The sequence below is a fragment of the Buteo buteo genome, chromosome 6 (genome assembly GCF_964188355.1).
Source record: "Buteo buteo chromosome 6, bButBut1.hap1.1, whole genome shotgun sequence".
In the NCBI taxonomy this organism is placed as follows: domain Eukaryota; kingdom Metazoa; phylum Chordata; class Aves; order Accipitriformes; family Accipitridae; genus Buteo; species Buteo buteo.
In genome coordinates this window covers 7607938-7635368 of record NC_134176.1, presented here as the reverse complement: position 1 = coordinate 7635368, position 27431 = coordinate 7607938, and the positions used below count along the sequence as shown (strand labels likewise).

At 45.5% G+C, this 27431-nt stretch overlaps 1 protein-coding gene across 1 annotated transcript in view; it reads right to left on the bottom strand.

Moving 5' to 3' along the window:
* PRKCH (protein kinase C eta) overlaps positions 1-27431 on the bottom strand; it is a 119945-nt gene that overhangs the window by 89291 nt on the left and 3223 nt on the right. Inside the window, exon 2 of the mRNA XM_075029619.1 lies at positions 2513-2576. Within this exon, the coding sequence (XP_074885720.1) occupies positions 2513-2576 (64 nt within the window). The remainder of the gene's footprint in view (positions 1-2512; positions 2577-27431) is intronic.

The window sequence follows — 27431 nt, the reverse complement described above, 5'->3', positions numbered from 1 at the left end:
AGAGAAAAATAAAATAAAACATGATGTTAGGGAGGAGACCTCACTGTTTTTCAGAAGGAAACCCCTCCCTGATAGATGCCTCCGCTATCCAAAGACTGGGAGAAGTCAGTATCTGCAATCAGGCTTGCCCTGGATTACGTCTATTCTTGGAAACTCTAAATGTGACCACACATGGGACTAACCAGCCAAGAAAAACCCCAAGAGCTGTCTTTGATCTTCCTGTTCTGTAAGTCCACACATCCTCAATAATGACAGAGGAAAGAGAAGTAAACTGTTTCCAACATTTCCCATTTTCCTCAGAAAGCAGTAGCGGTACAAACATCCAAGTTCTCCATCTCTTGTCCTTGAGACCTTGTTAGTAATATACCCTAACAGCTTCGCCACCAGCACAAGTTTGAAGCACACTGGATTTATGCTCAAACCCACCATCCCTGCTCTACCCTGCTTTAAATGGCCAAGCATGACACACTTACATGTGGATACAAACTGGGACGCAGGTCAGTAAAAGCCCTCTGGTTTCTTCCCTCTTTCCACCATTGGCTCTGTCATAGGCAATTAAAGCCAATATCTAATGTCCTCTTCACCCTGAGGAGCTATGGCCTCTGGACCTGCAAAAAAGTCCTGCAGGCCTCCTTAGCACGCCTTTGCACTCTCCCTGTTCTCTGGTTACAAATAGAAAGCTTTTCCCAAATTGACTTGAAAAAGCAAACTTCATGTCTCCCTGTGAAAGCCCAGTTGTAGGGAGCATGTCCCTAGAAGAGAAAGGGTAAATGATCTGTTAACATTTTATGTGTGGATAAATGTGAGAGCAGTTCCCAGACCCCAAAGTTGACACCTGGGCAGAGAAAAACATGCATTCATACTTAACCGATAAAGAACTGAAAGTTGTAGTGATGCTATGTGGCCTGCTTGGCTTTACAAGGTAAGTGAACTTCACTGGAAAAGGGAATTCTGGTCCTCTCTGCCCTGCTGCAGTGCCAGGCTGTGACACTCCTCGTCTTCTCCATCGCTCCAAGATGAGGAGTCAAAGTCAGGCTCCACGTTCATCTCTCCCTCCTAACACAGCTCCTGCAAGCAGGATTACACCCTGCCCACGGTCCCTAGGAGTAAGAGCAGCCCCAGCTGCACCCAGGGAAGAAGGTCTGCAAACCCTGCCGCTGCTTCCACGCCACAGGGCTCGGGGTGCTGCTCTGGAGGAGCACACCATCTCCCTGCTCAGCCCCCAGGTGTGGCTCAGCCGATCACTTCTGTAACCAGCTCAAAAGCTTTAAAAGGCCACAGCCATCCTGCCAGGAGCAGAGCGCTCCTGGGGTGTAAACCACGCAAAGAAAACCAAAAACTTCACCAGCTCCTCTGATGCAGCAGGTCCCCATCAAACAGCTGCCCAGGCCCCAGCACACATCAGGCTGCCGGTTCAGCAAGAGCGAGAAAGCACCCCAAAAACATCCCAGTAAAGCACAAGCTTGTATTCAAACCTGCATTTGAAAAACAAAGGCAGGGGCATTGACAGGCCTGGGCACCAGGCACAAGGTGGGAGCTAGGGGAAGGGCTGGGCAGGAGAGCAGAGCTCCCGCGTCCCTTGAAGCACACACCCCTCCAGCTCGCACCCTCCTTGCATCCAAGACGGAGCACGGCAGGGTGGGCTGCCTATGCTGCAGCCCCTGGCACAGCCTTCGTGCAGAGCAATCGGTTTCTGGGGCAGAACAAGAGAAAGCATTAAAAATCCAGCTCTCCCAGGCTGCAGGTAACAGAGTGGAGCAGATCCTGCCTCCATTCTTGGCTTCTGCACAGAAAACGCTCCCCAACAAATGCAGTTTGAGGCTGCAGCTAAAACAAATAAGAACCATGGTGCAAGTCTGAAGAAAATAAGCTTTTTCTGAGCTCTGTCCCAGATTTCCTGGGTTCCTCCAGCAGAGCTCACATCCACGCTCATAGCTGGTATCACAGTAAACAACAGGGAAATTAAAAACATCATACTATAAAAGATAGTTAGAGCAAACAATCCACGCAGATACTTTTTCAGGGCAGCTGTCACACTAAAAAACTTCTAAGTTTCCTGCGCAAAGTGAACTCAGGAAACAGAAATGCATGTGAAGTAGATGGGAATCATTATGGAATAAAAATCAGACAGATGTTTTAAACATGTTCTATTTTAAACATGCTCTACGTGCTCCTTAGCTTGCCCTTCAAGAGGCACCCAGGTGAAAAGTACGAGTGACAAAAACAATCCTTTTGAAGGACAACTTCAGATAAATAAACCAGATCAAGCATGAATCGGCTCCCTGAGTCCAAGATCAGAGCAATAACAGAGCAAAGGGCACACACAGAGTGAGCCATTACAAAGAGCCCTGATCAGATTTCCCCTCTCCCACCTCTCAAGAAACCTCTGGCACACAATAGCACGTGGCCTGCATGAAGAATGCCATTTGCTTATATACTGCTTGGTAACTGAAGGCAGAGTATACACCAGAGTCCAGCTCTTAATGGAAACAAGCCAAAATGATTCCCTTACCTTCTGTGAAGCTGCCTGTAAGAGTTATGACGACAAACACTTTGCCTTCTGGCTCCAAATCCACCTGAAAAAGTAAAGGAAATGTTAGAAGACTGTTTTTCAAGGCAAAGATTCTTCTCAGGATTTTGCATGATAAATCTTGCCAACTTTTAATAATATTTGAAGCTCTATATATATTCTCATGCACACCCTTAATTTTGCAAAAAAATCAAGCATTCAGGGCTCCATAACAAATAAGGAACTGGATCCCTTTCTTCTCCTAAAAGCACTGAACAATCTCAACCTTGCTCGAGAAAATAGATATTAAAGAAAAAAAATCAAATATGGTTAATAGTGTTCCAATTTGTCAGATAAATGAAGCAGGAAGCAGGAGTAACATTAAACACACGCAATTCTCTGAAAAGATCCATGCATATCTGTTGGGTGAATGGATATTTCCTCCCTATTATATCTTATCCCATTTAAATTATTTCAGTCTCTCAAAATACTGTCAGTGCTGGGGTAAACACCGATTTCTTACATAAATCACCTTTTGGCCTTAAATCATAGAAAATAGAAAACTGTTAGTGCTGTTACCTAAGGACTTGTTCTCGTTTAATCTAAATTAGATAGAGATACAGAACATAATTTTAGGGATCAGAGATTCAATCCCAGTGTCGGTCAACCTGTCCTTGAAAGAAGGTATTTATTTTTTGGCGAGTAGATTTTTCATTTTTAGTTACATTTTTAATTAAGGTCTTGCTTTTGGGTTTTTTGTTCACTACCTAGTTTTTAGCAAAAATCACAGCTAAGGATCCCTGAAGTTTGAGTCAGGCTGTCACACAGAAATCTCACTTTCAAAAAAAAAAAAAAAACCAACCCAAGGCAACCCCCAATACACCCCCAAATTACAAGGTTAAAATTAGCAAAGAGGAGCTTCACATCTCATGGGTATCAATAATCTGTGCAGAACAGAAATTCTGAAAATAGACCTCTCTGGAGGAATGACTAAACATGATCGTTCAAACCCCCTCTGCTCTTGCACAGCCACCTTTCCCTGGTCTAGCAGAAATAGAAGCAAGACTTCTACATCAACAGCCCCAGGTTTCATCACGGAGATGCCCACAACTTTATACACACTGGTGTGCACACTGCAGAGTAGAAAAACATTTCCCGGTCCTGCAAGAAAGGATGATGAACCCAAGGCTCCCTCTTTTTTCTCGGGTAACATGCGATGTATCCTGCCAACACTTTGATTCCTCTTCAGTGTTAACACGTACCACATCACTCAAATAAACCTCTGACCATAAGCCCAAGCTACCAGAGCAACAGTGCATGGACCACCACTAATCCAGACATTTGCCCACGGTTTGCAAAACCCTGCCAGGCACCAACCAGTCCTTTTAAGGGAGTAACATTAAGATACAGATGTAAGAGAAAGCTGAACTCTACATATCCAATGGAGGAGCCAAACAGCCGTGCTACAAATGGACAGAAAGTACCTGCACTGCTGTAAGTGGAGGAAGAAAGTGCCCAAGCCAGGCTGACTCCGCAGCGTTAAGGTATAGCAGCGTTTTGTGCCGGCACCTCCACTCCTACGGATACTAACTGCAGCTTCACTAACACGAGCCAAGAGAAAACAATCTTCGGGGGTAAGTGAGGGGGAAGGAGAGACAGCACACAGCATCACATACATCTCTCTAGCCTACAGTTTGTTGCAGAAGTAGAGAAATTGTTTTTAAACTACTGGGAATTTGTTAGGATGAGCAGAGCAAATACTTTCAGAGAAAGGATAAGAGAACATCCTATTCGCACGACTCCAGCTACAGTCCAGAAGTGACACATCTCTATCAGTGGGATACAAAACAGGGAAGCTAGAACTGCTCGGCAAAATCCCATCAAAATGTTGATTTTATGGACACTATATTTTCCACTAAAAGAAACCAAAACCACACAACCAAATCAATCTCACAGGGAAAATTTAAATTAAATATTTAGCTTTGACTCAGTATTAATTTTTTTATTTGCTTGGGCTGCTTACTACACTGGCTTTAGGAAGCTGTGTGTGAACAGCCCTCTGTCTCTATTAGTATCGAAGACACTCCCCAGATAAACTTCAGCTCCAGAGATATCATGCATCATTATTACCTAAATTTCAGTTCGCTGGAGAGATATGCAGCTTTGTAAAGAAATGGTTCTTTCAAAAACATGTACTATCTATAATACATATACATACACAGTCACCGAAATTGATTTATGGGATATCAAGAATTCAGATTTTAGGGGAAAATCCTTACTTAGGTTTCCAAACTCATTCTTCAGTGCTTATCATTTTTCTGCCAGTCTCAATACACAATGATATGTTAAGACTCCCGTTTTCACATTCACAAAGAGGATCCTTCCTCTGTTCTTCTGACATACATGGTCTCCAGCGGGACATGGAGCAAATCCTGCACTCCTTGTTTAGTCTTAAAAGGAAAGGCTTGTCGAGACAGAAGCAGCTGGGCTGAGACCAGGAGATGCAACAAAAGCATCACCCACCTTTGACACAGGGCACAAACAAAAATTGGTCCAAACTCTGTGACACACCTTGTTCTCCATCACTGCAAATGGGATTCCTCTGCCCAAGGCAGCATAGCCTCACAAAGCGGAAACAAAAAAATACTAAAAGTAATAGCAGAAGATTTATGAGAGTTATATAACAATCTCTATCCCTTCCAGACTCCAAGATTAAAGACCGGTCAAATCCCTTACACCAACTAAGCAGCCATGCTCATGTTATATCACAGTACAAGAGCACTCAATACAGATGATCTAGCTACACTCAAGAACTTCTCATGGCACATGTTAGCAGGATTTAATGAAAAATTACAGCTGAAAGGCTCCAAAATGAGGACTGAAGCCCCAGCATGCCAGGAGCTGCTGAAACTTTGGCACAACGGCACCCCACTGGAAGCAGGATCGATAGTGAAATCTTGCTCTGTATAAGGGGTTAAACCAGACAGTCTGAAGAGTTTCTTTGGTCTTGAATTGATAGCAACAGCACAACAAAAGATAAGATACAATGAAATTAAGTCATTAAAATTAATAAACCACTGGTAGAAGTCTGGCTTTTGGATCTGATGTGACCTCCCTTAAAGATGAAATTTGACCAGCTAAGCAGCAGCCAATGCAATATCTGAGATCAAGCCCCAGAAACATGGAACGTGCCTGAAACAGAAAACAACCTCCAATCGAGAAAACTGAAAGGTAAATCTCTAACTGCAGGCCTGCCCGAGATCGGACGACGAAGCAGCTCCCAGACAGCAGCACCCACCCAGCAGGACGCGCGTCCTCTCGCCGTCGCACAGAACCCCCTATACCGCGGCCGCGCACCGTGGAGGGGGCCTCGTGCTGGCGGCAGCTAACCCCCGCCAGCTCCTCGCGCTTGCCGGACCACAACCTGCGCAGCCAGACCGACGTGCTGAGCCGGCACGTACGGCAATCGGCTCGCTAAGCCCGGGCCCCGGGGCTAACCTCAGCCATCCTCGCGGCTCCGTTCGCCGTGTTCCTGCCCCTGCTTTACACCTTCACCACCGCCTTCACGCTTCGCGGCGCAGCGGCACAAAGAGCACGCGCTTCGGGATAGCTGTACCGACCCAGCAAGCAACCGCAGCCACGTTTCGGCACGCAGAAATATGCCCGTAACCATCTGAAACCAGGTGCCCACAAATGAGGAGTGTGGTACCCTACTTCTTCCCCAAAAGGAGGAACTCCTAATACAAGCCCTCCTTCAATCCCTTCCGTCGCTAAAGAACTTCTATCCCTAGCACCTACTTTCACTGACTGAGAGGACTTCTTGCTATGCTCTGTTATTAAATAAGATTCGAGCACTTCAAAAGGAAGCAGCTGCCAAAGGACTGGCCCTCCAGCCATGGAAGGGATAACCCTATCTAGCAACGGTTGGCTGGCGGCCCAGGCCCTGACTGTGCGCCGGCAAGGCTCCGGCAATGTCGGTACCTCCCAGCACCGGCGAACACCCTCGGGATCCAGCCTCACAACGTCAGTGCGGCTGTAACGCAAGTACCACGGATGTGCCAAGTTTTGCTTCTCACTTCTTTTCTTTCTTTTCTTCCCAGCATCGACTGTGGCTGCTTAAAGGCGAAAAAACTGTGTTTTTACAGAGAAGCAGGGGCCACAGTGTTATTCTTGACAGAATTATTAAAGTCCAAAGCAGACCATGCAATCGGTTTGGGTCAATAATGCAGCTGACGCTGATCTTCTTTCTAAAAAAAGCAGGACAGGCTCGGAGAAACTCAACAGCCTGAAGCAGCACAGATGATGCTAAGGGGGAACTCCTATGTCATAATATAGGAGATAAGCGATACAGGAATATAACCATCTGTATGTATTTGGCAACAATATTCAAAGAGTAATAAGTACAGAGAAAAGTTTCCTAATGCCAAGATCTATTTAGCACATGGTAACTTTTAAGGAATCACAGAATTCTGCCCGGAAGGTTTAGCATCAGAGCAGGAGATGCACCGCAGTGGGAAAAGTCCTGTTGTACTGCAAGAAGCAAAGGAGAAGCCTGAATTTTTATGCATGCATGACATTGTGAATGCTATGAGGTACACCGATCTCCAAATAAATCGAACTAAACTGGTGGTGTGCAGCATCACAGCATTGGCATCCATAGCTGTAAACAGTAATCACCCTCCCCTCTCTCTGGCACTTTTGTCCTCAGCCTGCTCCCCCAGAGGACAACTGGGAGGAAAAATACCAACTTTCTGGCTGTGTTAGAGGTAACTTGGCCAAGTTTTAGCCAACTGGGAGAGGAAAGAGTGCTTATCGGTGTAGTAAAGCCTTTAATCGCCACTCTCTTCTAGTTCAAGGAAAAGGAAGACAGCACGTGCCTCTGTAGCACAAAGGCTCGATAAGATCAACTGTTGGAGCTCAGGAACCCCCTTTGTATCTGTAAGAACAACACAGGATTTTGGCCCAGAGCTAAGCATACACTTTAACTTCTGTTGAACTTCACAGCCGTACCTAAGAGAAAACAAGTGCTGGAGGATTTTGGCAAGCGAGCTGGAAATGAGCAGGTAAGGACCGACGAGTTCAGCCGCGGTTTCGTTACGCTTCCATCGCGAGACGCAACCCTTTGGCAGCGAGGCTGAACGCAGGACGGAGGAGGACTTCGCTCCTAATTCAAACCACTCGCAGGGTGCCCCATGCCTGAACTTGCCGAGACGGCGCAGCTCCACGTGACTTCAAAGGGAGCTGCAAGGGATCGGTTTCCCACAAGGAGGGGCCCCAGCCAACCACCTCATACACCTTCTCCAGAAAAGGATTGTACCAACATCGTTCCGACAGCTAGGCAGGCGTTATTAACGCCCCTTCTCTGCGTTACAAAAAAAGGTAGTTCGGGAGTGAACGAGGGAACAGATGCAGGGAGACTCAAACAGGGCTCCTTAATCATCTGCCTTCACACATATAGTAAAACTGGTCGCGCGTGATTCAGCAATGGAAGAGGTTTGGAAAACAAACTCAGAGGGAGGGTAATCTCTCAGGCAACATATCAACACCCAGCTGAAGCATCCACTGAACTCGAAGAGCAGGTATAGTCAGTCGGCCTCTGAGAGAGCCTGGCATGCCTCTGTGAAAAACTCGCTGCGGATGGGAAGAGGCAGATCCGAAGGGTGGCTGCCTGCCTGCGAGTCGCTCGCTCTCCAAAATGGAGACGAGGTGGACCTCCAGGATGAAGGGACATCTTCAACATTGCATCTGGCATGAGCATTAATTCTTGCAAACACAACTTCAAAAGGCTTTTTCCTCCCTTCCCCACAACAGATAATCCAGTCTGGGAAGCCTGATCTGAAGCACGCTGAAATCAGTGGGAATCTTTTTATTGTCTTTGGATCAGACACAAAAGACGACTGCATTTACCCTGGAGCCCAGAACATCCTTTCTCCCATTGCTGCTCCGTCCTTTCTTCCCCACAGGCACAATTAGTAAGCATCCTAGAAGTGCAACCTTTTTCTAAGCCATGTCAATGCTGACGTGGCTTCAAAAACAGAACAAGCCAGACACTTGCAGTGAATAAAGCAAATATAAAAGCAACCTGGGGACTTAATTAGCTTAATTAAACAAGTAGCTATATCTTTTGACTTCCTACACAATTTTTAAATTTAATTAACAGAACTGCATATATAATCAGTCATTTGTAGAGGCAATTCCCAAGGCTCTGTTCAGTCAGAAGAGCTGAAAGTCTAGGTTAGGCTAAAGCTGGTTTTTCACATGCCTCTAGTTATTTCTTTCAATTTTTCTTGTTTAAGCTCCTAACAAATCATGCTTATGGAATGTCACATCTTTCTGTATTTTAATAAGGTAGCACCTCCACCTGAGCATGCCTTTGTTGGACAGGTCAAGTAGCAATTTTCTCAACCAAATACACAGTGTCTGGATTAATCAGTCCCTCTTGTATGTTTCGAGGCTGACAGACACCTGTCTATCAAGTCAAGAACCTTGGAAAAATCCTTAGGGCTCTCTAGTACAAAGGGGATTTTGCATTTCCAGACCGACAGATTAAAGTATTTTTCCTACAAATGCACAGCATGCAATTTTTAAGATTCAAATCAGTGTGCCTAAAAAAAACAAAATGGGGTGCCAAGCACCTTCTCATTCCTGCAAAGGCTGGCAGATGCTTAGGGCAGCAATTTCCACCACAGGTGCCAAGGGCAGACTTGGACAGTTTCTCAGTGACCCACGACAAGCTCCATGCAGGGGAGGCCCTAGGAGATGCTATTTGTTGAACAGCAGCGACCCCAGGTCTTGTTCCACCCGAGCTTTGAATCTGGTGCTGCCAAACCGCAGCATCTCCCTGCTCCCACCACGATTTAATTTTGATGCCAGGTCTCAAACAAAGAGCGAGCACAGGGTGACACAGCACTGCAGAAAGGCTGCCAAGCCCACCTCGAACTGGTAGGTCGATGCACCGTGCTGAATTCACAGAGTGTCGAAGCCCTTGCAGCTCACCGATTCCAGCTGCAGCAGATGCACGATTAGACCTGGAGATGGCACCTGGTCCGCTGGGGGTCAGCCTGGCCATCCCCTGTTAGGGGACGAAGGCTCGAAACTTCTGCCTCCTGCAAGTGATGATAACCATCAAAGTTTCAGGGGGAAAAAGAAACCTTTCCAACAACTATTACTGCTGTACGTTTAACACTCTGGAGGTTAACCCACAAATGGGTGGAAAGTTAGTCTCTCTCATAACTCCTATAACCAGTTATTCCAGCTATTAGTGTAATATTGTCATTCTAATTTTTTGTTCCAGGACAGCTTTTTGAATTATTACTTTTGCTTTCAGTCAAGCTGCATAATTATAAGCTGTGTGCCAGCCATGAGCAATCATGCATAACTAATGAGTCTTAGCCAATCCTGGACTCTTTAATCAATTTTAGTCTGGTTTCATCCAAGAGACTGCCCACCTCAACAAGAGATTTGCTCAGGTAGGAAGAGGAAGGGCTGCAACAAGATTTATCTATCCTGTGAAAATTCCTGCCAAGAAAACCTGTTTGAAGGGCTACAAATAAAATATAGATAAAAAAGGCGGTTTCCAATCTTAAGAAAAAAAAAATTTTCAAAAGCGTGAGCCAAAGCCTGCTCCTACTGGAGTTACACCAACTTCTATGACTTTTGAGAAATCCCACTTCTAAAGCAATGAATGATTTATGAGTAATAGTTGCAGGTGACTGCTCTTCAGTCTATTTGAAAAAAATTGTAGGCTTATAAAGTTAAAATGAGAGAGACACACACACACACACAATTGGTTAAGGGACTATTATATTTTTGTTCTCCTTATATTTTTAAGGAGAAAAACAACTACTCCTCTCTGGAGGGATTTCTGATCTCTATTTCCTGAGTTATGTGGCAGGGCAGGAAATCCAATTGCCCATTTATCAGTCCCACAGTACTGAAGTTTCTCAAAGACCGGGCATTGACCCCAGCAGTACCACCACTGAGCAAGAACCCGTTCCTTCAGAAATTTCAGTGAAACTCAAAATGCAATGGGGGATGGAGGAGAGTCTAAGAGTCCCATGCACACACGGGAGTCTGCAACAGAGGAGGGCTCTCATCCACAACCCCAAGACAAGTGTGGGGGTAGAAACGACTAGGGCCAAGAAGAAAACATGAAAGATGGCCAGACCCTAGCAGCGAGGGTCCAATTTCTGAGGGCGCAGACCATGCCGAGCACAGGACAACTCTGCAAACTGCCCACAAACAGCAAAGCAGGCACTGAAAACTCCTGCCTCAGAGCTTTCCCTTCTCGATTCAACGGGGTGGTTGGTGTCACCCCTCCCCAGCGGGGCCCGTGGCTGAGGGGAGGACGGTGGTCTCACACGCTGCTGCCAGCAGCTCTCGAAGCGGGGCACGCAGCCCGAGCTCACCGCGAGCCGCCGCAGCCCGAGAGCTCCCGTATGGCCCCACGGGGATAAGCTGGTGAAGCAGCACTACTGGGATACAAGAGCCCTGGAAAGCCAAGGTCTCCCCTTTTGGGGGAAAGTCTTGGGGAACGGATAGGAGCGAGGCGGCAAAAAGCCTGCTCTGGACCAACCTCGCGCCCGCGAGACGTCAAGTCGCGGGCGCTTCCGCTCCGCTTTCCCACCTGGCCAACAAATGGCATCTCGTTTGCATGTGGTGGCTGGGGGAGATGCCGGGCAGAGAGCAAAGGCTGCTCCGTGCCTCCCCGAACGGGCTCGGCAACCCAGCTGACCGCAGAGCGCAGGGGCAGGACGCCACTTCCCGGGCGGCCTCTCGACACCTTCGTGCCGCCTCCCCCGGCTCCCTCCCACAGCCGCTACGACCATCGCCCACGCGAAACCACAATCGCGTGGGCAGGATGCGTTCTGCCTTTCCCTACCACACGCACGTACAAGCGGAGCTTTAGCTCTGCTGCGCATGAATTATTAAACGTACATCTTGCTTTGTAACACCATGCCAAATACCATCGCATCCAGTCTGTCACTGGATTCTCCTCCCAACTCCTCTTGCCTTCCTCCTGCAGCTTATTTTTACTTCTTTTTTATTTTTATTTTTTTAAGGGATGGCAGGGAAATCACAGCTTACTTTCATTTCCTAACAGGCAGACACCAACATCAGTGCAGGACCACTAAATTAAAGGATGGCAAATGCAGGGCTTCATTTTCAGCTGTTTGAACACTTGATTACAGCAAATACGCCCATGCACACATTTGGTAGCTGGTATCAGGCTATCGGTTTGCATATGCAATGTATAGAAACCTGCCTGCAAACACCTATATATGCAATTGTAGGTAAAAGAGGCTGAAAATGGGACAGGGTCTCTGCTCTTCAGAGGCTTAGGAGCTTTTGACAAACAAACAAACAAAAATCTTCTATTTCCATTCAATGAACAGTAACAACAGGTCAATAAACCTCAACAATCAGTTATTACCAACAAAACAAAAATCTTCCAACAGCTATAGAGCCCTGGGACACCACTTTAACTATTACACTCTGGACCCATGAGTTGCAAAGGGATGATGCCAACAGCTCACGTTTTACTTCTCTCACTGAGTACACAATGCGGGAAATGACATTTTCTATCTCCAAGTTCTGGAGATGATCAACAAATTTATTTTCTGTCACCTATATTAACTCAATATAACTTGGCAGAAAAACCAGGAAGTTTTTGTGCCGCCAGTTTTGCTGTTTACAGTAATAAATAAATAAATCACTGACAGATGCCACACAGGCAAGTTGGTGGTGGCACTTCCCATTTGGAAACACTCCAAGGGCCACAGCAATGAGTTCGTGAGCAGAGTTTCCTCAAAGTAAAACACTGACATAGCTGAGCTTAGGACTGATGCAACGTCCCCCGACAAGAAAAGGGCAGGCGAGTGCTAGCGAGGGAGCGAGCCCAGGTAGCCCATGTACCAGCCAGCGCACACCAGAGACCTGGGTTTTGCCCATAAAGGAACAGAACAGGCACCAGGCAGAAATACAGAAGGAGAAACAAAAACATTGGGCAGAGAAGCAATAACGACGCTCTCGGTCTTGAGGAGAAGTCTTCCAAGGCACGGCATTCACCTGCAGTTTTAATTAACCTTATTAAAAAATCTTGGCAGGCTTATGAATCATTCATGACTTTACATTAAGCAGCAAAGTCTGCATCGTGATCTGAGATTCTGTGTTCAAGGCACTCTTGTTGGTCAGCCAAGGATCATCACCACACAGCTACAGCAGGAAAGAGCCGTGTAACTTAGGGGAAATCCACTGGGTTGTACAATGTCAGATAGGGCCCTCAATATCCTGTTCGTGGATCCAACCCAAGGAATTGTAGACCCCTAAACCAGTTGCAATACTCAGCAAAGAACCCCTTTGCAGTTGTCTCACCTGCACCTTGCTCATTTACATTACTTGCGTTGTTCTCCAGTATTCAGTGCTGGAAAATATCTTCCTGTTATTCATAGGTTTTATTGCATAATCTTAAACTTCTGTGAAATTCTTCTCATTTGAGCCTCCATTAGGTGCGTCACTATTTCTAAAATATCTTCCTACTACATATAATTCATTTGGTGTACTGCTGCTTTTCCATTTTTGTCCAATAGCTCCTTCTTCTTTCTAAAACCAGGCCACAGCTGATGAGATCATGAACCATTAAAGTGCATTAGTCCTCCAGATACAATCCATCAAATTTCTCAACACCCCAGGTAGAAAGGTGAAAGGTCACAACTTTCTGCTACTCCAACCATTTCTGCCAGAGACTCACTTTTGAAGAGCCAAATCCCATCTTTTTAATAACAGTTTAAAAGTTAAGTTCTGGTGGTACAGCAAAAGGCAATCTGCTGGAAAAGTCCAGCTATTTATGGTGCTTGATCACTATTTAGGGGTGCTGTAAAATTAAAAAAAGGATCCCAGAGTGAGATGTAATAAGCATCTCAATGCCTGCAGCTTGATGGCAGCTGGGGTTCCATGATACAGAGATTCAAATGCAAACCAAAAACTCTGCAGAGGGCTTCGTTTGCAGGCACCTGCCCGCTTCTTCCCTTTAACACTGAGCATCTAAAAGATCTGTACTTAGCGGAGGGCCTTGCAATAGCCAACGCTACACTGCTCGGTTGGCAAGTGTTTTGTGTGCTGTACAAGGGGCCAACAGGTATCTGTCCTGATCATCGCTCACCTACCTCAGCCTGACTTCCAGAGCTGCTGTAGCACTACACCCGGAATAGCTGGAACACCAAAACATGGATGGTAGGGCTAAGGGAACCTCCATGCCACGTAGGCCCACAGTGCTTGCTTTCACCCAGAAAAGCTTCCCGCGCAGGCTGCCATCCCCTTTTTGCAACCCTGGTATCACACTCCTACAGCGGCGGTGGTGTATCTCTCCTAAAGGCAACATGATATATGAAAGAAGCTGCATATATGAGATCATACACATCGCCTTTTCAACCAAAGACTGCAAAGCCCCTTGGGGTGCTGAGGAAACCTTACACCATCAATCTTATAGATAAGGAAAGCAATATATGGGGATGGCAGGAGCAGAACTAGAAACAGTGCTTGTGGACTTCAAAAGCCCAACCTAGCACACTGCATGGCAGCCACACCACCTTGGAAAAGGGCAAGGAAGACTCTGCAGTACCCGTGAAAGCAATGCATGCCTGGACTGAACAGCAGTCCAGATGTCAAGAAGAGTCAATTGCTCCACAGCACCAGAACCCATCACTCTTTTCAGTGACTATAAAGCCTTGCACTAAGTGTTTTGGGGGGGGGGAGGAGCGACACACACCACCACCCCCATCAGTATCACGATGAATTAATTTATGTGCAAAATCAAGTTATCAGCAGTATTTCTGACAAAATATAAGATTTCAAATGACATAACTCAGTGGCATGCCAGTCTTTAGAACTACAGCTCCCATCATGGATATCCCTATTTAAAGCCTTAGCTGCATTACTCATCCTTAGCGAGGATACGAAAAAGGAGGGATTTATTCCAACAACTTTCGCAGCCCAGATCCTGGCATGGGCTGTAACACCACGGAGAAGCCTAAGCACTGCTCCGACCATTCTTTCCAGATCTTGAATTAATCACAGTGACTTCTTTCTTCCTCCTCTCACTTCCTCACCTAGCACTTTTTTTAACACTGAAACTATTAAGGACTAACATTTATATCCAGCCAGTATTAATACACCACATCTCTTCTCACACTCCATGTTGCAAGATGATCTGTCAAATGATTTGAGATGGAAGGATGAAAAGCAAACTATCAAATGTAGGTGGTGCCTCACAGGAAAGAATCTGCTTGGGACACAGCGAAAGATGAAGAAGAAGGTTAAAAGTACTTTAGCCCACACGCTAACCCCTGTCCCATTCCCTGCCAGCAGCTTATGGGATTGTTTAACATCCCTGGCACACACATCCCAGAACATCATGTAAAAGCAGTAGCAGTTTCTGGCCGCACAGCCAATTAGATGTTTCTAAAGGTACAAAAAAAAGGAGTGCCAAGGCATGTGCTCCCCCAGCATTCCTGAAGGTATGATGCTTGCTCCTGCTGTCCAGATGTTACCGCTCACGTCTCCGCTCTAATCCCACAAGGTCCAGCACTGGGAGTCACAGTCAAGTCTTCACGCAGCAAAAAGAATGTAGGTTGGGATCCAGTACGCAGCTGACAACACCCAGACAGGACATGCCATTGCCAACATTTGCTTTGCCAAGTTAGATCATATCCTATTTGTGTAGTGGTTTTTGTTTGTGGGTTTGTTTTTCTGTTTGGGCTTTGGGTTGGTTTGGGTTTGGTGGGTTTTTGGGGGGGGGGGGGGGGGAGTACAATAAAAATATTTCTGTAAAACAGCAGTTAAAAAAAAGGCGCATAGGTGACGTTCTTCATAGTGAAGGACCCTGGGTTGTGTATTTGTACAGAAAGGATTGGGGTGTGGGGGGGAAGTCCCAAAATCCTGAAGCCAAGCACTGCAATAACAGACTGTCCAAGACCAAGCAATTTTTAGTTCCATCAAGTCTGTGATTACAGTTTTCCTCATCTACCTCATGAGAGAGATGATCTCACTACCCACTTGTGACCATAAAGTCATAGCTGTGACTCCAGCAATTGAGTTGAGACGGGAAGGAGCTGAAAAGCGTCGGCCTCCAGCCTTCTCCCGGCCACTGGATGGGTGACAAGGTGACATGTCACTGGGACATGCTGTTCAGCTGATCCAGCCATCTGCCTCCATCTGAAGGAGGTGGCACTTCTGGAGTTTGTGTGCAACTGCAAGCCGACAGGCAGCTTGCTGGCATCTACCAACAGCATATTGTCACGCATTTCCCCTTTTTAATAATTTTTTTTCCCTTTCCAAAGCATGGTTTCAAGATGAGGAAGCACTTCTCAACCAACGTGACCAAGATGTACCTCGGGTTTAAAAAAAAGGGGGGGGGGGGGGGGGGGGGATACGACGACCCAGAAAGTGTCTGCAGAAGAAAAGGTCAGAACATGGTTAGAGTGGTTTTGTTCACATGTCAATCAAGAACCTGATGCTGACCACATTTCCCATCCGAAGCTCAACATCACCTGCAAATCTGCAGATAAACGTTGTTCTCTTCGAACAGAGCTTTTGCTGGGGATCACTGCAAGTCCAAGCACATGGCAATCCTAGGTAAGCCAGGAGCAAGACAGGCTCCATCACATGGCCATCATATTTAGGACAACTGCTGTCATGTGCCCTCCTTGATAAATATTTAGTTTCTTTGTGAATGGAAGGCCTGGCATTTTATCTGTGACACAGCCAGTGTTGCATGTGCTTTATATTACAAACACACATGCTTTCAACTCCAGCCCACTAGCTAATACATTTAAAAGTATAAATACCCTTCTGGAGAAAAGTACTTCCCTACCTGGGTGGCACTGCTAATATGGACCTTATGCTTCTCCTCCCACTGACAAACAGCCCTCGGTGAAGGGGGACATACTACCTTAAGTCCCAAAGCATAATTTTATTCGCCCCAGGAAAAGTCACATCAATTTTAGTCTTATAACCTTAACCAGAGAGCCTTCACCAGCTGAGGACAGAAATCCTTTGGACAGCATTTATATTCTTTCAAAATAAAATCAAATAAATTCCCTTCTTTAAGGTTTACCAAGCCCTGTAATATAAAGCTGAGAAGCCAGTCAAACAGTTCCTCTCTTCTGTACAAGCAGGATGCTCAGTAATGACCTTGGGGGAAAGAAAATGAAAGAGATACAGTCCCTCTAATAACTGCCATACATCCAATGAAGTGAACCATTACAAATGCAGTCCCCTAAGAAAGATAATAAAACACCTAATGCTATTCAGCTCCTAATAGGCATGACAGCATGACACTGGAAGAGCCCTAGATAAGATTACAGCAGCGAAGAGCTGGATCCTAAACTAGCTGCGTTGGAGCTGTTGAGTAGATCCTTGCCACTGCTGCACCATGAGTTTTGGCTTTTTATGAATCTAAAAGATTCCTCTTGCAACCCAGCAGCACTTGAAAGACTTCTCGGACATTACCACACACAGTAACATGAAGCACTGAGATGGTTTCGGATACTGAGATAGAAAGTCTGAACAAGTAATGACCCACTGGAAAATTCATAGCAAGAGATGGAAAGATCTGGTACTCTTCAGACACCTACATGTTCTAACTGTGGCTTTGAAGCAAGCCACAACACTGCCTATTGTAAAGAGCACCGTTCCTGTGGAAACGGTTGCTTAATGTTGTTAGTGATGGAGTAACAATAAATACTAGAGGTGCACAGAATTTTGCAACTACCCATTTACTGGCAATATATATATATATATATATATAGAAAAAAGAAAAAAAAAAAAAAGAGGTCCTGTTCTTATCGTTGACAGTGAAAAAAATTATCAGAGTATTTTTGAGAGAATTATTGTGCAGCTGAAGTAACTAATAAAAAAACCCAAACCCACATTCCTCTGCAAATAAAATTTTGTATGCCCAGGACTATTAACATAAGGAGACTGTTTAGTCAACCTAGAAGTGAACCACAAAACTTGTACTGAGAAAACGTTGATGAGCATTTTCAAGGTCAGGAAGATTCTTTCATAACACTCTTTCAGGAGCCAAGCACAGGGGCACCAAAGGTTGTTTAAAACCAGCAAGCCTCAGTTACTCTTTTCTCACCTAATGTTCATGTTCAAAACAGGAACAGGCACTTCCAAAATGTTACTAAAATAAGAAGTGGCATTGCTTAAAAACAATGAGTACTGCATATCCATTGCTGAGGCAAGTCTCTTTGCAGTAAGCTTATTTATATATAGAAATAAATCCACTGACCTCGTATTAATCACAAACACTCCTTTCCCTATGACAAAGGGAAATGACAAACTTGCAAGGACACATCAGAAACCTTCTGAGATTGCATCTACATAAGCCAAAACATGTGATAACTTGAATGATCATTGCTTCACTTCAAAGAAATCCACCCAGACCCTACAATTTTATTCTTGACAAAATCAGAAGAGTGCAATTCTAAAATGAACCATCCAATGATTTTGAATATTCTAAGGTTCTTCTAAAATTCTGGAGTTATAAAGTTCTTAACTCTAAGAGTTTTACCCAACAAAGTGGTAACCAGAGGGAACGCAACCAGTCAGAGGAATTTCTCCTCGTTACAAGCGGCACTAAATGAGAACTGAAATGAGTGTGCACTGTGTCCTGTCTGTCCCACAACACACACGCATTCGCAGGCATTTCTATCTACCCTGCAAGCATTAACATCCTGCACTCCTGCAGATGTGCAGCCACACGCAGCAACTGCTCACCCCAGACAAGCTAAAAGACACGGCTTTCAGCAGCCCTTCGGGGGAGCTTGGGTAACATCGGAGCCGGGTTTTGTACGCGTCCAACAGTGGCTGTAGTGAACTGCTGGGAAGAGCATAGGGGTGATTATGAACTGATAAATCACTAAGCCAGTTCTTCAGTAGATGCAAAATGAAGGGAAAAGCCATCTTGGTATCAAGCTTTGATCAAAATCGGATTACTGTCCCCAGCCTCCCCAAAGCTCCCCCCCACCCTTTTCTTCCGGCCGTCACCACTGCTCTGCAAAGGCAGCAGAACGGACGCTGCTTTCGCATGACTCCAAAACCACAGTTCACAGCCCACCAAGTTACTCATTCGGCCTTTGACTGATGGTTTATTTAGCAAGCTCAGCTATGAAATGGGGTAGGCGAGAAGCAGAGACACGAGCAGGAAGCACTCTACCTCTCTTGCTGCACAGCAACTACCCATGGGGCAGAGGAGGACAAAAATCTGCTGAGTACCCTCCTAGGTCTGTCCTGCACAAGCTGCCAGAGCTCACAGGTCACAAACCTGCTGAAAAAGTGCTCCATGGTGGTTAAACACAAAACCCACTCCTAATCTGGATGACTTTGTAAGCATTCACCCAAATGAAAAGGGTTTCATCCATACTAGCACATAAACGTCTTTTGCCTACAACGGGCCGAAAACCATTCTGTGAGGATGTGCCTGAATTTTTGATGCTTTATTCCTAAGCCTGCCAGACACTCCAGAATCCAAGAGTTTGCTCTCCATTACACCACCATCACTCCAAGATGATGACAAGCCCTAAGGATTTGGGTACAGCGAGTCCTGGCCTGCAGAGACAGCACCGTAACAGTAAATGCGGGGGTCACACTGTCCTTCAGGTAGAGCTAGAGATCTTAGCCTCAACCTGTAGAGATCTGGAACATGCAAGAGAAACCATATCTACTTCTGTAACATAGCTGCCTGTTTCTATTGTCTGTGTCATACCCCTTTTGTCCCTCAAGGGGAAAGAGCAAGGCCCTACTGTCTGGGCTCACTAACACAGCTCTAGAACTTGCTCCTTTCTTGGACATGAGCACAATGAACTTGATGCTCTTCTAGGCTCACGCCAAAAACCGTTCAGCAAGATTTTGCACAGGAAAGTGCAACATGTTCCCTCCTAGAACTAAGAAGATGGGGAAAAACTCTATCATCTTCATTGGCAAGACAGGCTAAATGTTACTTGAGCTAATTATTTGAAAATGTGGTCAAAATGAGTTACTATCACTAAGTACTGACAGGGTTATTATAATAGGGGCTAATTTTTGAGAGGAAGATGGCTTATCCTAGCACAGCTGGGTTTCTACCCAGTTTTGCTCCACTTCAAACAAAGAACAGCTTAGTTGCTCATATAGTAGCTACTAAACCACCACAATTACATCCCACTATATTAAAGAAGACCTAATAAACAAGCATTTTTTCTTAGCGTAGGTCTGTAATCTGCCACAGATTACAGTGAGTCCCTTGCAGAAACAAGAGGCTGATACTTCTATGAAAGCAAGCTCACTGGAGGGTCATTTCCAACAATCTCCAATAAATCACACACACACACACACACCCCCCATAAGCCAGTCTTGTGAGAGTACCCAAAGCTCCTACACTGGACTTTTTACTAAGTAAACAGATAATGAAGTGATAGGTGTGGGGCTCCATCTTGCAAACTGATCATCAACAGCAATACTCCCACAAAGCCCTATTAGGGGACGGAGGATCACCCTACACATTTGACACCACTGTAGCTTTTGTATCAAATAGTGTGTTCCAACTGAGTAGCTTTGACAAGAAATCCCACCATGGATTTGGACTGCACAGGAACATTTTCCTCACATAGTTATATTTTCCTCCAGGCTCAGGAGCAAAGTGCCTTACAGAATAAATTTTCATTGCATATATTAATGTTAGATGCCTCAGTCTGTGAATGACCTAGATAATAAACTCATTGCACGGAAGCCAATTCCCTCCTCTTTCTTAGAGCTCCGTGAGCACTCACTGTGCTCAATAAATAATGTACAACCCAGCCATCATTATAAAGCCTTGTTGCATGCAAGAAGGAGGAAAGAAATGTGTCCAGTTCTTCTCCAAATTAGACCGGTGCAAAGCTGGAAGCCTAACTCCATTGATGCCACTGGGAATGCACCAACGTAAACCTGGCAAGCAAAAGCAGAGGCAAGCACCAGGCTCCTATTCTGCTGAAATCTCACAGAGGACACAGGCAAACTTTTTTACAGAGTGACATTTTAAAAAAAATAAGAAAGGAGGAAGACAACTTCCACAGCGGTGTTATTAAAATTAGATGCCAGAAAAAAGTGATGTATGGAGAGCAGCTTCTTCTGGAGTGTGCCAGAGTTTACATGCACAGGAGGGATAAGAATTGGGCCTCGCTGCATAAAAGGTTTCTCCCTCTCTTCAGATTTAAAGCATTTAAATTTTAAAAGAATTAAAGGATACAAGCTAGGAGAAAACATTCAGTAAATCAATCCCCAGATTTCACCACTTGGAACAACATATTTTCTCCTTTGCTCTTCAATCCTGGGCAAAAACCAGCAAGCTATATGGCCTTGTTTACCAAGGAAAATAAACGCAGGACAAAGTAGAAATTCAAACAGGATAAACTAGTCTTTCATTAGTTGTTCTTGATCTAGGCGGCCTTCGTTATTCTGAAGGAACTTAGCCCAGAATTGAATACATTTAGTACAGTATGAGCACACTGACCAGTCTAAGTGGAGAGAATCACTCTAGAAACTAACTCACACATAGACAAGCCAACCCCAATGCTATCAGAGACAGCATTTATTTGCAACTATTTTGCCAGATAAAAGCATTTAGGAGTACAGACATCCCATGCTGATTTTTACTGTAAAACTGTCACCCTCTTTCCTATCCAGACCGTAGAGCCAGCCAGCTCCAACAAACTGACACAACCCTAAATGATCTTTCTGACAGTCCACGTCTCTCTCTGACTCATACCTACAGCACTTGGCATAGTTATGACTGGTGCCTATTTGAACCTGTTACAGCATCTGTAAAACTGTGAATGACAGCAAATATTTTCTGTCCAAAAAGCAATAAAAGGATTTCCAAACTAAGACCCCATTGCTGCCGTAGGAGGTTTAAGATACTAAAGCAAGTGGAGAGGTATATGAAGGCTTTAATTTACAAGTAATGTCTTGCTTACATGACAGAGTAAAATTAAATTTACTCAAGAGAAAAATACAAATTACAGTACTTTGCTAAAATGGAGAATAATGACAAAGACCTAAGAAAAAAACATATGAAACAAGCAAAGGAAAAACAGAAACCACAGAGCAGGCAGAGAGAGGGCTAGAAACCAGAAGTGCTGTAGGAAGGTATGAGCTGCTTTTTCAGACCAAATCAGACCAGCTGACAAGTCAAAATCCTGCCTCTGAGGATGGCTGATACTAAACATATGAGACAAAGGCAGGAAAAACATCTCAGTGTTCAGATATGGAACTGCCATCTCAAACGTCTCCTCAGCCCCTAGATGCACATTGTCAGACTGTCAGTGTAATTCTTACTATTCGGTGTAATGTCCTGGGACAGCACAGATATGCAGCCTGTTTCTCACATCCTCTCCTTCACTCGCCTCCATCTGAGAGGTTACAGGGCTGTGCTGATATGTCAAGTGATTGCACACTGCAAATTATTTTATCAATTTATTTTTTTTAAAAAGCACAGCAGACATGCAATACTCATACACCAAATCACATGTTTAGAAATATGTCTTGCATGGATGTATTTTCCTCCTCTCTTTCTTTTGACAGAAATATCCCTATTGCAATAAAAAGTTTAAAAAAAAAAAAAAGTCAAAAAAATTCCACTAAGGCCTACGCAGCATTGTCACGTTGGTTAAAAAAAATAGAATAAATAACCTATCTCCCATCTCACAAACTGAAGTCAGCTACCAAAGCCGCCCAACTTTTGTTTCTGCACCAGTACTTCATCTCCTCTCTGTTCAACAGCCAGGAGACCGCTCCTGGAAGGAGTCTGGAGAGCTGCCACCATATCACTGATACAAATACCATCAACTCACTCATGAAACTCAATACTTATGAAACTTGGCAGGTGAACACCAAGAAAAAGTCTTTATGTAACGTCATCTACAGGTTCACGCCCCCCTCCCTCCTGCCCTGCCAACATTTTTTTTGTATTGCCAAAGCTCATGGGTAACTACAGTCATAGCAGCATGCTCTTACTCCAGTGCAAGCTATGCCGACCCGAAGGACAGGTCTACACCGTATAATAGAACACAGAAAAATCCCCATCCAGCGACAAGGAGGGCCAGCGGACAAGCTGAAATCTTATCCCAAACCTGAATTTCCAAACACCCTGTGCCTGTGCAGCCCAGGGCTGCCATCCTTCCCAGGCTGGGCTTCACTGGTTTGCAAGGTGTCACTCAGAGGAGACAACCCTGGATGTGACATCCATCTGTCACACAGACAAGACACAGGCATCCCCTGTCTGCAGTGGATGCAACTCTCCATCCCGAGGGCTGCATCCCTCCATCAGGACATGGATCACCGGTGGGCTAAAGAGTACGAGGTTTTCTGGGGATGCCGTGGGTCCCACAAGGAAGACAGTGGCTGAAAACAAGCTGGTGGCTGCCAGAGCAACTCTTCTGCCTGCAACCTGAGCAATTCTTCTGCCTGCAACCTGCCCCCTGCCCCACATCCGAGGGGCCCCAGGGAAGAGCAAAGCAGGGAATGGGCCATCAGCTGGTAAAACTGCTCTGGCAGGCCTGTGGGATAGATCTGGTCATCGATTAGATGCCTCTGGTCTAGCATAACAAGGGCAGAAGGGCACACAAGGCCTTGCAAGGGCAGTGAAAAAGCAATTTTTTCCATCACCTTGGCCCCAGCACAGACGCTGAGATCTTAGCGCTGAATATCGGTAGCGCCAGAATTGCTGAGGAACACTTGCTCTCACGCAGCATTGCGCTAACGCAACGAAACCTGCCGTACATCTGCTCATGGTGCTGGCTTTCAAAATAAAGCAGGATGGTTTTCTCAGCAATCGCCTTCCCTGAGCGATGAGAACATCTCATAATATCAAAGAATAAAAAATGTCATTGGCATTGCAGAAATTTAAGTAATTTGTCTGGCATACCCTAAGTAGCTTAGTAACATTAATTGGATGCTTCAGGATGCACTTTGTTTTAGACATACATTTGCTATCTTTGATATAATTATAAAGCAAGTCTTTCCCTCACAACCAGCCAGGGCTTCTTGTACCAGCACAACCAAGGGCATGGCTTGGGAGAGGAACAACGCCTGGCGAGCTCTGCCAGGACACGACGCCAGGTTAGTTATCCAGGACTCCAGCCTTGTTCACTGCACGGCCCCACAAATAACACAGGGGTGGAATAAGCAATCAGAACAAAGATTCTCACTGTCTCCAGAAGAAATTAAGTCTGCAGCACGGTTTGACATATATTAACTGCGTGCCTAAATAGGCTGAGATTTGGGAGGCAAGAAGGTGCGATGCCTGATCCAGAACACATTACAAAAGCTGCCAGCAACTCGTTTTACTTGCTAACTCCTCTGTTCGTCTTTTTCTCCATGGTTACACAAAAGGTCCCCGATTTCTTGATTGTATTAGCAAAGCACAATAGCTACAATCAATCCTAAAACATCAAAGGAGCTTTAATAGTTTGCAAAGAAAGGGTGGGAGTCTTATTCACTTCAGTAAGGGATATGCTTTCATATTGAGTTACACTGTAAATCAGTAGACTTTCTAATGTCATTTCAATAGCTTAAACGGCCCCCTCGACAATCTTTTCTGCGGGGTTTATTGCCTATAAGCTCAAAACGGCCAGAAACCAAATCGTTACTCAGAAAACACTCCTAACAGAAAGCCTCGGACAGCCGGGACGAAATGCAGGAAGACCCGTGGTAAAGGCTAAGTTCGAAGATGAAGGGAGCGAGGCGAGGCCGGCGGGGCGCCGAGAGCGGGGCTGGGACAGAGCTTCCTGGGGTGCTGGGCTCACTCGTGCTGCGGTCGCCCCGCGGGCCCCCCCGCCTCCTCCTCCTCCACACACAGCCTCTCTGAAAAGAGCAACCCCAGGGCCGGGGGCACGGGTCTGCAAGCCCCCTCCGGAGCTGCTTCTGCCATGACTGACGCTGCTGAAGGAGACGCGGGCATCGGCCCTCGGCCTGCCGCCTCTCCCTCTAACCAGGCCTTGCAGGTAATTCAGCGGCAACACCGCCGGCTGAGCGACGGGCCGCAGCAGAAACAGAAAGCTAACACTGAAATAAAAGCAACCCCATCAGCAAGGGCTTCGACAAACAGCTCCAGAAAACCTCGTGTGACTGTGCGAGCTGGGGGCTCTCCCAGCCGCCCGCTCCACCCCACGCCGAGAAGCTGCCACCAGGCCGCAGAGCCGGAGTTTCGGCGAGCGGGCTGGCAGGCAAAGGCAGCGCGGGCCGACAAACCTACGTGCCCACCACGCCGTGGAGAGAGGGGGACGGGGTGCCTTTCAGCGGGGTTTGGGTCGAGCTTTCGGCTCGGCGGCTGCTCGCAGCTGGGGAAAGCCACGCGGTGATACTCGCACAGCCTATCCCAGCCAAACTGCGCTGGGTGGGAAAGCGTGCTCCTCTCCCGCACACCTCTCCGGCGTTCTCCAAGCCCTTCCCAACTCCAACAGCATCAAAGGAACAGTTCTCAACACATAGCTGTGGAAAAACACACTAAGGAACACACTAGAAAGTCGGTACCGCAGCGGGACCAGGCACCCAGCCGTGTGCAGGACAGCCAAACTCATGTCCTGCTGTACCCAGCTCAAAGTCAGCGCGTGAACTCCCGTCCCACAGACCCCGACCGGCATCCCAGTGGCTCCAACCACTGGAAGCTGGCTCTTCTCATTCTCTGACCAAATCCTGCCAGACTAACACACTCTCAAGCAAAATGCCTATGTTCTCCAAGGATGCTCGCAGTCGCCCGAGAGGCCGTTTATCGGGGAGGAGCTCATGGGTGAGCGAGAAATCGGCTCCTAATTAGCTCAACTTCTGATGCTGAAACAGGGCAGTAAGCGCGCAGCTCTTCGTGACAGTCAGCCCTAGTCGTTCTCATCTGCCTTGATCAGTAAAACTGTTATTAGCATCACACGCCCCAGGATTATTTAATACCTGACAAAGCGCAACAGTTTTTCCTTTATTTATTTATTACAGCTTTTGTTTTAGGCTGCAGGGCACTCTCAGGTAGCCTTGGTGCACGGGACTCTGCTGGCATTTTGAAGGGTTTGTTCGTAGGGCCTAAGGACAGCTGTATGCTAAAGGAAAAGAAACAGAAGCCAAAGTTCTAGTAGCTTTCAAAAACCATCTTACCTTCTGCAGTGGGTGTTTCTCTCCACTATTCCCATTCAACATAACAACTGCACATCAGTAATAATAATTACAGAGACAACTTAAAACTTACCAGGAAATAGGGAAGGAGTTTACTCAATCCTAGTTTGCAATTAACGTGCAGCATGACTTTCACACGGATCAGAAATCTGCACTATGTATACGGTTGTCGTGCATGGAAACAGAAATCATATGGACGGATTGCTACTGCTCTTTATCTCTCAGCCTGCTACTGACCTATGGAAGGAAACACTATTTACTCCCGCTCTACAAGCTGCAGTCCATCTCTGCAGGCGGGCACAGGCTGATGCCGGCACAAAATACTGCATCGCAAAATCCTGTCAACAGATATAAAGTATTTTTGGCTTCCTGATGCAAGTTTTGCCCACTTGGAGAACACTCTGCAGGGAAGCGGGAGTCAAAACAAGAAGCAACCATATCGTATTTGACCTGCAGCGCCCTGGCTCCCTGCCATGGTCATAATGCTCTGGGGAAGAAGTTGCATTCTCCTTTAACTCTTCAATTTAATGTTCAATAAATACAGTTGCATATGAACATGGGTAAAACACAGTTCTTTCTGCCTTCAGACAGAAAAAATCATAGCAAAGGATACAGGCGAAAGAGCTCAAGTTACGGAATGCATGAGAATTATTTGTCTTAATCTCTTCCTGCACACATGAGCAAATGGTAACAAACTCATCAGGAAGTTGCGATTGGCTCATTAATCTTATAGTCCATCTGTTATCTAATTTCCTTCAGTATACTCTGATAAGTTGCTACTTCAAGATCAAGGTTGAATTTTAACTCCTTGTTAAAGTCCTAGAAATTATGACATCTCTACACAGGGACTAACAATTTTTACAATTGTAATTACATAATTCCCTAGTAACAATGCAATTCAGTATCTGTAAATAGTGTTTCCCCAAGCTTAAAAATTACTTCAGCTACTACATAAAACTCATAGGAATAATCCTATGTATTGTAAACATCTCCCCTTTCAGTTACAACTCAGTACTCCAAATTATTTATGTTGTTTCACTGACATATGACTGCTTCCCGTACTGCACTCAGAGACAGTTAAAGAGGAGATACTACCTTTTAAAGAGGCATATGCCGAGTAAAAAGATCTTAGCACATGCTAGTGCAAAATTAGATGCTTTAAAAGACAAGTTTCAACCCTGATGTAAATCATAACATAACAGCTTTCGGATAGCAGCCAGCTTAATTCTCCACTGCGTTGCACCGGGCAGGGTCATGCGCACCTGTGTAAAATGCTACCATTCAGGTTTGCACAATTTCACACCCACACAGGAAAATGCCTACCAGAAAAAACATGGTACCAGAGAGATCGCTCCCGGTTTTTACTACATTAAAGCATGCTGAAGGCAAAACGGCATTTAACTGACAATATTAAAAAAAACTACTGCTCTGCAACTTGACAAGTAAATATAAGAAATGGGAAACAGAGAGAAGGATCTTCAAGTTAATAAGCTCTTACAGATTTATCTGTGTAAAATTAGGCAAAAGTGTTTAATAACTAATACACAAATTAAAAGATATCCAGACCATGGTAATGTGTTTACTAGAAAGACTTCAGAAAACAATCAAAATGGTTAGAAGAAAAAGGGTCAGTTTTGAAGAGTCTCCGGAACATGGATTTTAACACAAACCATGAACAGAGAACTCTGTCCCAGTACCCAGTGGGATGACTCAGGTGTATAAGCATTACTGATGAGACAGT